General features: G+C 44.7%; 1 protein-coding gene across 4 annotated transcripts in view; it reads right to left on the reverse strand.

The window, feature by feature from the left end:
* Nucleotides 1-360: 360 nt before the first annotated feature.
* The window catches only part of HMGN3 (high mobility group nucleosomal binding domain 3), a 33,546-nt gene continuing 19,841 nt past the window's right edge, over nt 361-14,065 (reverse strand). The window contains exons 2-7 of one of the 4 annotated variants that reach the window (XM_043890170.1): nt 12,818-12,868; nt 6,967-6,996; nt 3,694-3,744; nt 1,388-1,504; nt 1,169-1,268; nt 361-842 (exon numbers count right to left, since the gene is read on the reverse strand). In XM_043890170.1, coding sequence (XP_043746105.1) covers nt 829-842; nt 1,169-1,268; nt 1,388-1,504; nt 3,694-3,744; nt 6,967-6,996; nt 12,818-12,868 — 363 coding nt within the window. In that variant the 3' untranslated portion in view covers nt 361-828. The other 3 variants (XM_043890172.1, XM_043890169.1, XM_043890171.1) reach the window with 3 other exon arrangements.

The raw sequence follows: 14,065 nt of genomic DNA on the forward strand, positions 1-14,065 counted from the left end.
GCCTGGAGAATCCCACGGACAGAGGAGCCTGGTGGGCTACTCTCCACAGGGTCACAGAGCCGGACACGACTAAAGCGACTTATAAGGATTTCAACAAAATAATGTTGCTTTAAGTTTTATTATATGGTGACTATTGCTGGCCACTTCTGGTATAAAGGATATTAGAAATAATTCTACACTGGCACCCATAGATGATTCTATTAAAATAACATTTTTAATGGCCAGAAAATTAAGAAACAACCCTATATGAATTATTAGAGGGACCATGATGGGACAGACTGTACAAATTCTTTCCATCTTCTGCAACAAGAAAATGAAACACTGCCTAAATTTAGCAAAGACACTATAAGAGGCAGGTAGTTTGCAGGCAGGAAAACCTTTTATTTTAAACCACAAATAATCAGCAGGTGGCCACAACTATCCATGTTTCATTAAAATCACATAAAACCTAGGTACAAAAGCACCACTGATTATTGCTCTAGAAAAACGGCATGAAAAAATCCAAATACGCACAGTAAAAGCACCACAGTATGCACAGGACTAAATTTTTAAAGCGAGTGCATGGAATGCTGAATCAATTTTACAGACAGCTTCCAATATTAAACCGGTATTTATTTTACTCAAGGATGATGGAAATTTCCAAAAAGCACGACTATGAGAAGGTAAAATGTCCATCCTTATATATTTTTGTATGCCAACTAGTAGAGTCCTAAAAAATTAGCATTTACAAAATACTCGGTAAAAATAGCTTTTAAAAGTTGTCCCAAGAGGTACATAAAATCAACCCCAATTTTCATGACCATTCATTCTCCCTCGTTAGCTACAGATTCAGTTTTCTGTGCCTGTGAAAAAAGAAAGGAAGACAAAAAAGACAGTTACTATTAAAACTACCATAAGCCAAAGAAGACTCCACCCGAGCAACACGCACAGCTTGGAACATCTGTTTTTAGCGGCTCTACTGCAAAACCGAGTCAACTCTGGGTGTAAAAACAGACAGGGCAGGGCTATATGACACGAACACTTGGCTGCATTTGTTGCTTTCTGCTTTGCAAACGACCATAGAAGCTTTGCCTGCGGGGCTCCCGCGGTTCATGATTAAAGAAAAAGAACACCACCACACTGCTATCTGATGCTAGTCACTGCAAACGTGCAGAATGGTCTACTGTACCCTTAACCCTCACTGTTTCAATCTGCCCCTTTACTGCCAGTGTGCTGGGTGGGGTACCTCTGGAGGCTGACACATTAACAGTTGAGCGAGAGATGTGGATCTGCAATCACATTACGGGCAATAAAGAGACACATTATGAATGTGCGGTCGCCAGCTGAAGGATCCAGCAATTGCTTTCAAGACACTGATTCAATCGGCGGGAGGTGTTGGGGAAAGTACCTCTTCAGCTTGAGTGTCACCATTTTCAGCCGGTGCTGCGGTACCTTCCTTCCCAGCTTCCTGCTTCTCCTCCTTCTTCCCTTTAACACCTTTGCTAACCTTTGTTGCCGGTTCTTTCTAATAGAGGGTCAAAGCACAAGGAGACAGAGTGTGTAAGACAGGGTGGGAGGTGGTGGAAACTCAGCCAGCCTCCATCCAAACACAGGGGAAGCACAAACAGGGGTGACGGGGTGGCTCTTGGGGGAAAACGGGAACCCGGTTCCGCTGAGCTGTGAGTGGGTTACTCGGAGGCTCCCGTGGAAATGGAACAGGCAACTTAGGAAATCCACTGGACTTTGACTTCTCAAGTGTGTGTCTGGTGAGCATCCTCTCTTGATACAGTGAGAAGCGGTCCTGCCGTGGGGAGAGCAGCTGCAGGGGGACACAGTGAAGTCAGGGCAGACCCAGCCAGAGAAACACTGCACGTGAGGACCTGGGGCTACAAGCTGGGAGAGCCCTGGAGAAGGCAGGCCCAGAGGAAGAAAAATTCCTGATTTTAAGACCAAGCCGGGACTGCCCTGGTGGTCCAGCAGTTAAGACTCTAATGTGCTCCCAAAGCAGGGGGCCCAGGTTCCATCTCTGGTTTGGGAACTAAGATTCCAGATCCCACAGGCAATGAGGTGTGACCCCCACTGCCCCCCCCAAAAACACCAAAGCCACAGAAATGAGTTCTGCTTCACAATCGCCTTTTCATACCTCAATACACATCAGTTCAAACAATGCACACACAAGGGATGACGCTCTGAAGGGCAGAGTAAAGAAAAGCCGTTTGGGGGTAAACTTCCTACCCCCGATAATTCTGCACTGCAATTTCCTCATCTGCCAAACAGAATATGTGTCCCTACCTCTGATCTGAGTGTCTATGCATAGGATGAAAGTGGAAGGCGCTCAGTCGTGTCTGACTTTGTGACCCGAGACTACACAATCCATGGAATTCTCCAGGCCAGAATACTGGAGTGGGTAGCCTTTCCCTTCTCCAGGGGATCTTCCCAGCCCAGGGATCAAACCCAGGCCTCTTGCATTGCAGGCGGATTCTTTACCTGCTGAGCTACCAGGGAAGCCCGTGCATAGGATGAGGGTCTGGCATGGGACAAGAGGCTTCCCAGGTGGCTCAGTGGGTAAAGAATCTGCCTGCAAAAAAAAAAAAGAAAAAAAAGAATCTACCTGCAATGCAGGAGCTGGAGGAGAACGTGGATTCGATCCGTGGGTCAGAAGGATCCCGTGGGGAAGGAAATAGCCACCCACTCCAGTATTCTTGCCTGGAGAATCCCCATGAACAGAGGAGTCTGGTGGGCTACAGTTCATAGGGTCACAAAGAGTTGGACCTGACTGAAGCTACTGAAACACACACACATAGGGCAAGGGCAATATAACTGTTTGCTGATATTAATTTGCTGTGTGTTATTATTACTACTGTGTGTGTTAGTCGCTCAGTCGTGTCCGACTCTTTGAGACCCCGTGGGATGCTGCCTGCCAGGATCCTCTGTCCACGTGATTCCCCAGGCAAGAATACTGGAGTGGGCGGCCATTCCCTTCTCCAGGGGATCTTCCTGACCCAGGGATCAAACCCAGGTCTCCTGTTTCCCTGGTGGCTCAGCTGGTAAAGAATCCACCTGCAGTGCGGGAGACCTGGGTTCGATCCCTGGGTTGGGAAGATCCCCTGGAGAAGGGAAAGGCTACCCATTCCAGTATTCTGGCCTGGAGAACTCCATGGACTGTATAGTCCACGGGGTCACATAAGAGTCAGACACGACTGCGCGCCTTTCACTTACACTTACTTACCTGCATTGTAGGCAGACTCTCTACCGTCTGAGCTACCAAGGAAGCCTTAATTATTTGGTAGTATTGATTAATTAATACTCAGCAGACTGGCCTCCTAAGACCAATTCTAGGAAGCCAGAAGCCCCTCACAAGTCCTTCACCAGCTGTTGGCTGCAGGCCCAGGCTCACTGCTCTGGAGAACCACCTGAACTGTGTGTTTCATGAGGCAGCGACCAAACTCCACCTTGGACATGAGGCTTCTCAGAGCACCATATGCTCTGACTTCCTCTGCTGTATGGACCAAACGGAAAACACACTCCCAGTAAAGTGTAAAAACTGTGCTCTCTGCTTTTTGAGAAAGCCTGTCTCCAGCTCGGGTGAGTTTTCTAGTCCAGGCACTGAGCCTGAATCATTAAATGTGATCTTTCCTCGGATGACTCTGGGACATGGAATTATAATTTGTTCACTGTTGAAAAAGCCAAAGCGGGGGAGGGAGCACCTCTTACCTTAGCAGATGTTTTTCTTGGTTTAGGTTCAGGTTTGGGGGGAGCAGGTTTCTGCAAAGATAAATGAAGTTATACAAACACTGAAAAAGACAACCCTCAGCACCAAAGGAAACAGCAACAAGACTGCCAAAGACAACAGTCCATTTTGATTATGACATTCATTTCAAAAGAAAAAAAATGTCGTCCTTTTTTCAGCACCAACAAAAAGACCTCCCCATTTCATGACTATCTTCATCCTGGGTTCTCAAGTCAACGACAGGCGAGATCTGAAAGTCAATTCACTATTCCCTGGGCCAGAACAACTCTCTGGGAACACATTTAAGCTTCTGTCTGATGTCTCTTTATTTCCTTTTATCACAGCAATGCAGCAAGAGGAACGACTCAGGCCCTCGGCCAAATGACGCTGTGGATTTGGTTCACACCGGCCTTCCAAACAGTCTAGAAATCCTAGCACCATCACAGGCAAGGCCCATCTGGAAATGAAGAGAGCTGCCCATGAAGTATTCCAAAACCAGTTCCAAATTCTCCCACCTCTGATGTGGGTTTCAAATGCCTGAGCTTGAGCTTCTTCCTACGTTTCTCTTCCAAGGCCAGTTCAAGGTGAACAGAATCTCCTGGCCACCCAGACCCCAGGCTCCCTAGAGTCTGTTATTAGGAACACAATTATAATGATGCAATGTTTACTGTGTGTGTGCGCGCTCAGTCACTTCAGCTGTGTCCGACTCTTTGCGACCCTATGGACTGTTGCCCGCCAGGCTCCTCTGTCCGTGGAATTCTCCAGGCAAGAATACTGGAGTGGGTTGCTGCGCCCTCCCCCCGGGGGATCTTCCCGACCCAGGGATCGAACCTGTGTCTCTTATATCTCCTGCACTGGCAGGCGGGTTCTTTACCACTAGCGCCACCTGGGAAGCCCACAGCGTATACTGTTAGCTCCCAAAGTTCAAGATCTTTCACAGACCTTATTAGCCAGAGGGCCCACCAGGCGATTTCTTTTTTTTCTTGCCTTGTGTTTTTCTCCCCACTCCTGGGAGCAGGAGTGGCCCCACGCCCCTCCACACAAGGCTTCAGCCTGGCTGCTTCCTAAGGGCCTGAGATGGGTACAAGGAGACACGGGGGGGAGTTTAAACCTGCGGTTTTTCTAAAGCTATCTTAGGGCAAATATTTCTCGCTCATCAAGCTAGGAAAAAATTATACCTCTCTCCTGGCACCAGGGAGCATGGTTTTTAAACAGAAAACACTGCCCAGAGTACCTCCTGGGCCACCCCACCCCCATCCCCCTCCCCCTCATGGAGAAAAACACGTGTTCTTCCCCAGTGACGCCATGTGTTCAGGATCATACCGAATCCGGCCCTTTCCATTAAGGTCATAAACTGAAATTATAATCAGTTCAATTCCGGAAGGGGTCTTTGGACATAACCTCTCAAATAAGAAAAGGGAAGTGAGGTTGAAAAGCAGGGGCTATTTTCCTTAATCTTCTGACCACCATAAATTTGCTCCCCAAATATATCAGCTTGCATAGCTCTTAAATTTTCAGGATATAAAACATTTTACCTCAGGCTTTGATACATTGTACTAACATGTCCTTGTTTTCTCAATTTACAGCAAGATGGACCTTTCCCCCCTAAACTCAGTATTAGCGTTTTAATGGGACAGGAAATGGTGATGTTTTTGTAGTCTGTAATCCCACTGGCTTCCGAGGCTCTGCGTCAGCACTGAGGTCATGATGTCAGTGGAAGGTGTTATATTGCTGGACCCTGGTGCTCAGGAAAGGCCTTGTTTTATAGTTCAGTTTTTGACTTAAACGTCTACCCCCCTTGATAGGCTAGATATCCATGCAATACAACGGCTTTCAGCATAAACTACAGTGACATCGAAAAGAGTTAAGACACAGTGTTTCAACCGTGGTGAAAATTACACCACTGGACAAGAATAACCTTTTGTGTTGGTGTATTGTATTGGTATTGCAGCAGAATCTGGATTAACTATGTATACATACAAACACACCTCCCAGGTCTTAACCTTCCAGGTGACTCTGATGTTGCTTCTTAGGTTGGGACTCATGTGGCTCTAGGGGTAAAGAACCTGCCTGCCAATGCAGGAGACACAGGAGACATGATCCTTGGGTCAGGAAGATCCCCAGGAGAAGAAAATGGCAACCCACTCCAGTATTCTTGCCTGGAGCACCCCATGGACAGAGGAGCCTGGCGGGCTGCAGTCCATGGGGTTACAAAGAGTCAGACACGCCAGAAGTGACTTAGCATGCACACGTGTAGATCACTGGCTCAACCTAACCTAAACCTGGCTATACTTCCAAACTTGAGAATGGCTCCAGTACCTATTTCTTTCCTTTTCTTTTAAATTTGTTTAAACAAACAAGTTTAGCAAAAATATATTGAGAAGAAAAGCCAGAAACTGATATATTTTTTTTAATTTGTGAAAAGTTTGCAATATCCATTTCACAGCTTGGATTCCCTGCATTGTTCCAGGCACAGGTGTGGGCTGAGGAAGAAAGCCAGGCTTCCCTGAAGGTCCCAGTACCATCTAGTACGGGCTGTTAGCCAAGAGGTCAGTGCCTTCCCCACTACATCTCATTGGGCAGCGCAAGTCCCCCTCCAGAGAGCTGGGCTGACCGGTCTCGGGAGGAGGAGGCCGGGCACATGAGCAGGGTGGGCGGGAGGAGCACAGCGGGGCGAGGAGGGCTGGGGCACAGTCTTGTCAAGGCTTGATCACTGCCCATCCCAGCTTCAATGATCTTAACCCACGACTCTTCCATAGGCTTGGCCCAGAGAGGGAGACCCCAGGTGGCAGAGTGGAAATGGCTCCTTTTTTAAAGATTGTCTAGTTCTGAAGTGAGGCTACAGCCTATGGATTCAGACGACTTTCAGAACATTCTGACTACGGTATGGACTTTCTCTTTTCTCGTGGAGAGAGAATCAAGACTTCTTGTCTCCTTTGGTACATCAGGTGTAGGATAGGAGATGAGGGCTTTGCTAATAACGTCACTCTTCATTGCACGGCTCCAGCCATGGCAAACAACTCCCTGGGCTTCGTATCCTTGCTCGCTGGGCTGGCCACTGTTCTTCACCAGCGTATCTGATCAACTGAATTGCTTGGCAACACTTGTCCAACCTGCTCGAAATTCTGACCCAGGCAATTTCCAAAAAGGAAATTAAACAAAGCTCAAGAGAAACACCACCTTAGTCTTCATTCTGCTGCCGTGGACAGGAGTGTGTGTTCGTGAGAGCTAACAACAGTGGGGCCCAAAGTACTCACCGCTGACAACCTGGCAGACCGTCTGGTGGGCTACAAAAGGAAAAGAAACACAAAATATAATTTTTCGTCATTATGCACAATCAAGCTGATTTTTAAAAAATTCATTCTTACTGTCTTACTTTGTTGAAAGAATAGAACGCATGAGTCCCATTAATCCCCCACCTCCACCCCTGGTGAGCACAGTGAAACATAACCCCAAGTGCCCTGAGCACTGGAATATTCCAGAAAAAGTGTTTGTAAGGAGGTGCAAGCGCACTGTTCAAAGAAATGGCCTCTCGCAGCGGAGGGTGCCGTGGGCAAGGCAAGAAAGATGCATTTAGGCTCCGACCCAAACCATCATCTACTTCTATTATAAAATGGGCAGCAGGAGCACTGAGGCGCTATTTCAGAACCAGTCCAGTCTGACGCGCATTTCTTACAAACGGAACTGAAGCTTATAAATTTATACAAAAAGAGATTTATATAATTGTGCAGAAACTGAAATAGCAGGAGTCTTCTCCCTGGTTACTATGTTAGAAAAGAGAATGACTACAAATCTTAGGCAGTTAACAGCCACAGTTTCCTTTTACCTGTAATAAACACAATGATTGATCTAGAAATGCACATCGCTGAAAGATTTAAACAGAGTAAAAAGCTCTTTTCATTTGGGAAGTTTACAAATTTAGAGAACCTGTTGAGATTAGAATTTCTCAAGGAAATCTTCTTCCTCAAGGATGGTACAAGTTCACAGCAAAGGAGATGGCAAAGAAAATTTCTAAGAGCAGAAATGCTCTACGTATTTCAGAAAAACACACATGCAACTGGTACTCTACTCCTCACCAGCCAAAGTCGGACCTCAAGGGGATTTCACTTTGTACAACTTCCTTTGTTTAAAATTGTTCCAGGAGCAGATACTCCACCCATTCTCTTTTGTTCACGGCTCTATTTCTATTAGAACAGTGTACCACCTAATATATAATGGATATGCAAGAATATTCATGAAAGAAAATAAAAAAGGAACTCAAGCTTGTCTCTAATTTGCTGCCTTATGCGGATGCTGCCTCATGACAATAGCTTAAAGGTCTCAAACAATCTTTTTGAGGGTCAGCGCAAATGGTCAGCAGGGACCTGGGTCACAATTCCGAGGAATCATGGAATTCTCAAGTAAGTCTGGGTGAGCTGGTCAAGGCCAAAGAGCCTTGGGGCATTTCTTGCCATCTCCACATCGAAGAATTTTCTTGCTGAAAATAGCCAGACGAAGCTAAAACTGTCTTTTTTTAAACTACAGAAGGAAATGAAGGGCCAGAGCCTCCAGGAATAACTTTAACCCTTCGTTAAAGTTTGTGTGCACAGCTCAGAGGTGGACTTCAGGCGGGCGGGCAGAAGTGTCGAGTCAGGAGACTGTGCAGACACGTCACTGTACAGGGTCGGGGGGTGCACAACTTGACACATAATGTGGGTCTTCCCTCCCACCCCTTGTCTGTACCCCTTCTGCACGGAACCATTATCTTCTCTTGCACTTCTGTAGCTCTGATGCCTAGCGGGGGCCCTCAGCAAACATGGAGGTGACTGGACTGGGTGAGCACCAGAAACGCACAGCCAAGAGTGAACTCGCAGGGAGCGGTGCCAAGGCCACTAGTTACTTAGGATCCAGTTTGGAGCCTGAAAAGGGGCCAACAGCTTAACCATTATTTACAACTGCCTCCCTATGAACCAACGAGCTGTCCCGAGTAACAGCTCATTGAAGGGAAGCCAGATCTTGTGAAAAATTCCCCAACTCGACGGTTCTCTGCTCCCTCCCTCTCCAGGCAAGAGGGGAAGAACTGAAGAGGCAGAGTGATGTCACACCCCCACCCCCATCCCAGGATTTCCAGAGACATTCCAACAGAGCACTGCCCTGCCCGCTGTTCTGATCCAAATGACTCACTACCTTTTCATAATTCAGGTCCAGTGTAAGAGTTTCAAAATAAAAAGCCTACAAAATGCATGCGAAACAAAGTCTGCCTTTACTAGGCCATCTAAATGGTGCCATCTCTAAAAAGCATATATTTTACAGTAAAACGATTTTATGACTTCCTGCCTAAAACTTACCAGCTCTTCTATGTTAGGGAGAAAAACAACAACAACTTCTCTTAAGTATCCTTCTCTTAAACCATTCTAAGACATGCTCTTTCTCACTGCAGAGAGGGGAGGCCGAAACAAACTTTCACTCCCAGTCAGTAGTACTGACTTTGCACCAGGTGTGTATACCCTCCTGGGAAGTTTCATCACATTTCACAAGTCTTCCTATAAATGACTGGACTCTATTTACTGGATACAAAATAGACCCGGCTGCTCTTCTCCCCTCTTTCAAACACTAGAATTTGAAGTATTCATTTGAGACTCAGACTGTGGGGGAAAACTACTATTAAAAAAAAAAAAGAATTTCTCTCAATAAACAAGGGTTTACTGTATAGCACAGGGAACTATATTCAATATCTTGTAATAACTTATAGTGGAAAAGAACTTTAAAAAAGAATATAGATGTATACATATATGTGTATCACCAAATCATTTTATGTGCCTAAAACACAATATTGTAAATCAACGATATGTCAATTAAAATAAAAAAAAAAAGAATGTCTCTCCATTTGTTGATTGTGAATCAGCAGGAAAAGTGGCCAAAAGAGCAGTCCTCGGGGGAAAATAGGAAGGCTTTTAGAAAGATGGGTCGCTAAGAGTTACAGAAACAGTGTGAGTGTTTGTTACTGTGGTACACAGGTGCTGGACAAAATGGAATTATTCAGTGAGTATTTATTGATTACCTGATAAACTCCCTAGGCTGGACAAAATTATAGTGAGGGCTACTATGAAGGATATGGAGTCTTTAATGTCCTGGTTGCAAAAGCAGCACAGATATCTGATCTCAATATGACAGAATTCCCTGGGAGAGCTAGAGCAAGTAGAATCACTGGACTTAGCTTAATATTGCTCAAAACATATGGGCCATTCCAGTGGAATTCAGAAGTATATTTACTTTCATGAGATTTCTTAGTGCTTCTGTGCTTCACCATGCACTTCCAAGCAAAGCCTACAAGTCAAGTTGCTTTTAACTTTCAAAAACAAATGAAGAGCTAGGTAGAATTTCCCCTCTTTGCAGAACTGAGAAGTGGAGCAGGATGCATATCAGGGTCTTGACTAGAGGATGGAGAAGACAGAAAAGGCACGGGGTGACCAGATTCTTTCTTTTTTTTTTTTTGGCCGTGACGTGTGGCATGGTCAATTCCTGACCAGGGATTGAACCCGGGCCCCCTGCACTGGGAGTACAGTCTTAACCCCTGGAACACCACGAAGTCCCACGACCAGATTTACGATGACCCCAAAAGGGGCATAAGGACAGGGGATTTTGAGTCAGAAGACTCAGAAATCTTTCCTGGTGCTGCAACTGACTAGGTGTGACACCTGGGGGAAAAGTATGTTATTTCTCTGAGAACCTTTTTCACTCTTGTTAAACGGGGATAATAATTGGTGCCTCTGTTGGCCAAAACAGTTCTTCTCTGACATAAATTACTCCCCCTCTGATTGCTTTCTTTTTCTTCATAGCAGATTTCTGATCATTTTATTTACTCTATCTTTCGCCCTCCTACAGTGGAAGCTCCATGAAGGCAGAGACTTGCTCCTTTGTTCACTACGCAATCTGCACAGCCTGCTGCATTCAAGTGCCCCACACGTCTTTTGGTTGCTTTGGTCGAAATGCTGTTACTGCTGTTCAGTCGTTAAGTCAGTCGTGTCTTCTCAACCCCCTGGACTCCAGCATATCAAGCTTCCCTATTCTTCACCATCTCCCAGAGTCTGCTCAAACTCATGTCCACTGAGTCAGTGATGCCATTCAGCCATCTCATCCTCTGCCGCCCCCCTTCCCCACCTGCCCTCAATCTCCCCCAGCATCAGGGTCTTTTCCAATGAGTCTGCTCTGGGCATGGCCAAATGTTTCTACGGAAATCCTGAAGGGCTCTCTCCCCTCGTTCCAGGGTTAAATTAAGGGTCAGCTCAAACAATGGAGGTGAAAGGGCTTAGGAATCTGCCCAGTGTAAAATGACTGCAGCCTATCACTTTGGTCATTTATTGTCCAGATACTATACTCCGCACTGTGCCCTTCAAATACCGCGGAGGAGATTTTCAAAAGTGGATCCTCCTTTGTAACTGATATTTATTGACTGTAGACTAGGCTGGGCACACTCAGTGACATAACTAGAAGACCCCATCAATTCAGCAGGGAAAATCAATATATGATCAAACAGTTCTTATCCCAAAGCACTTCTAATTAACCAACCTTTTTTTCACTTTTTAAACAATTGTGTTGGTGTCCTGAAGACAAATCATAAGTTTTACTCTGGTCTTGATTTAAATGATAGGAAGAGTCTTTTCTAGGAAAGATTTCTGATAGCAGTAAGATAATACATGCAATCAGATAAAATATTAAAAATAATAATGTAAAAATATAAGTAATAAAAATTCTGAGGCTAAAAGAATATGCATAAGACAGTTGTATGAGCAAAAATATTTTTCATGTATACTAATCAGCTTGCTGACTTTTAGTGTTCAAAGGGGGGAAAAGTTGTTTTCACTATCCATGATCTGTTGTACATAATGGTTTCGAGGTTTTCTGACAGATCAATTTAAATAGCAGTCCCCAAGGACAAACCCAAATGCATTTGTGCCCAAACCTAAAAACATTAAGGCATATTACACTTAGTCAACTGTCCTACAGATTATGTTTCACCATTTTCCAGAAAATTCAAGCACTGGGACTTTGGTATGATAACATTTTTTTGTTTGCTTCTACCATTTGTTTAGTGACTTGACCTTGGATTGCCAGTTTTACCTCCCAAACTCTGCTGGACACTGAAAACTGGGTAAACGCAGGGCGGGGAATTGGCTATAAGCAGTTCTGTTTGTTCTGCTTTTGAATTATTTCTTTACAGATTCTGTTGAAGATTTTCCATTCGGCAGAACGAACTTCCTTTTACAAGTCACGTGTAGGGGTTTTGCTCTCTTGACAACCTCTGAATTATTAACACAAAATGAGTTACCCAATCAAAGAATATGTAACTAAATATTGTTTTCGTCTCTTTCATGACCCCTTTTAGTTTATAAGTTCAAGGGTTAAGAGCTTCAGTGTTTCCACACACTGTAAAGTTCTGTGCAAAAGGGAATGGCTGTCATCACAGTTACCATCTCATCTGCTGCTTTGCTAGCTCGTCTCCTTTTAGAAGTTCATGATATTGCCATGGAAGGTCAAGTGCAAGTATCTCTTCCAAGTTCCCAGCTTTTTGGAGTTTTCTGTATTTTCATACAGAGCTTCTTTGACTTATTATCTAATTATCCCAAACCCTAAGAATTTTCCTGGTTAAAAATAAAAACTTCAAAATTCTGACATTTTACACATCTTTTGTAGTTTTTAACTTTAGAAGACGATTGCTTTTAGGCAAATATTCAGAACCCAAACGGTAATTTATAGTTCACTCACTGGAGTGGAGAATTTATTAAATCAACAGTCTTTCATTTCCTTACTGTGAAAGGCGGACTTTGTTCTCCTTGATGAATTTACCTATTATCTCACTCTTTGCCCAGAAGGAATTCTCAGTATCTGCTTTAAGAGACAGCAGCACTGACAAGTAGAAACATAAACAGCATAGTAAGTGGAAAACACCTCCTCAGTGCCCCTGAAATCTACCGAGGCCAAGGGCGGTGACAGAGCCGCACTTTTATCTCTGGTTTACGCAGTCTCAACAATCCAGTTTAGAAGAGGAGTCATTCAGATGCAGACAATCATAACAATACTAGAAATTCCAGTTAACAATTAAATGCAGGGTGTTAAAGATACACTTACCTCCTGTTTAGTTACTTTGGATCCATCCTTGCCCTCTGTATTCTCTGGAGACTAAAAAGAAAATATTTGGGTGAATTGTATTTAAGTTGGAAAATGCATATTAAAAGACCACATAAGCCAATGATAATCTCCAGGGAAAAGTAAGCTTGTAAGAGGATACGTTTTACACACACACACACACACACACACACACACACACACTGCATTTATCTGCATAACTGCTCTAATATTAAACCAGAATTGTTGCAAGAACTGATCTGAGCCCCTGTTCTCAATGTACACTCACTTGAAGTGATTTTCATTGATTTCTCCTGCCACCGGGGGAAAGAACAGGGAGCCAGTAGTCACTTTGTTCCCCTAAGATGAGAGCAGGAAACGCCCAGGCCAAGCGCAAAACTGTATTTTCACCCCATACTCGCCTCGCTTTGATTTCTAGCCCATTTCCTGATAAGACTTGACACATTTATCATGAATTCCTGTTGTTCCATCAGTAACTCCAGGGTCTCTCCCACACTCCCAGCCTCAGCAGAACGGCCCAGCACCCAGCCACCCTAGCTGATTTCTTCCCAGACTTTGATCCATCCCCCCGGGCAGCATCTGCCCACTCTTGCAACAGCTCAAACCTGACTCCTTTCCAGACTCCATAAATACACTTAGATTTATAAGACAAATCAATTATGTCAATATATTTGTATTGGCTGAACAATAAATAAGATGAAAATTCAAATAATCAGAAAATTAAAACTATTTGACACAAGACAGGAATAGAGTGGGCTTCCCAAGTGGCGCTAGTGGTAAAGAACCTGCCTCCCAGTGCAGGAGACTTAAGAGACGCGGGTTCGATCCCTGGATGGGGACGATCCCCTGGAGAAGGGAATGGCTACCCACGCTAGTATTCTTGCCTGGAGAATCCCATGGACAGAGGAGCCTAGCGGGCTACACAAAGATTTGGACACAACTGAAGTGACTTAGCAGGCAAGCATACAGGAATAGAGGAGTGGCTCAGATGGTAAAGAATCTGCTTGTAACGCAGGAGACCCAGGTTTGATCCTCAGGTCGGGAAGATCTCCTGGAGAATGGAAGGGGTACCCACTTCAGTACTCTTGTCTGGAGAATTCCATGGACAGAGGAGCCTGGTGGGGCTACACTCCATAGGGTCGCAAAGAGTAGGACACTAACTGAGTTAATAGAATTCCTGGGACAAAAAAATACAAATAGCAAACTGACATTTGACACAATGCATGGCTT

Source organism: Cervus elaphus, chromosome 28 (assembly GCF_910594005.1).
Source record: "Cervus elaphus chromosome 28, mCerEla1.1, whole genome shotgun sequence".
Taxonomy (NCBI): domain Eukaryota; kingdom Metazoa; phylum Chordata; class Mammalia; order Artiodactyla; family Cervidae; genus Cervus; species Cervus elaphus.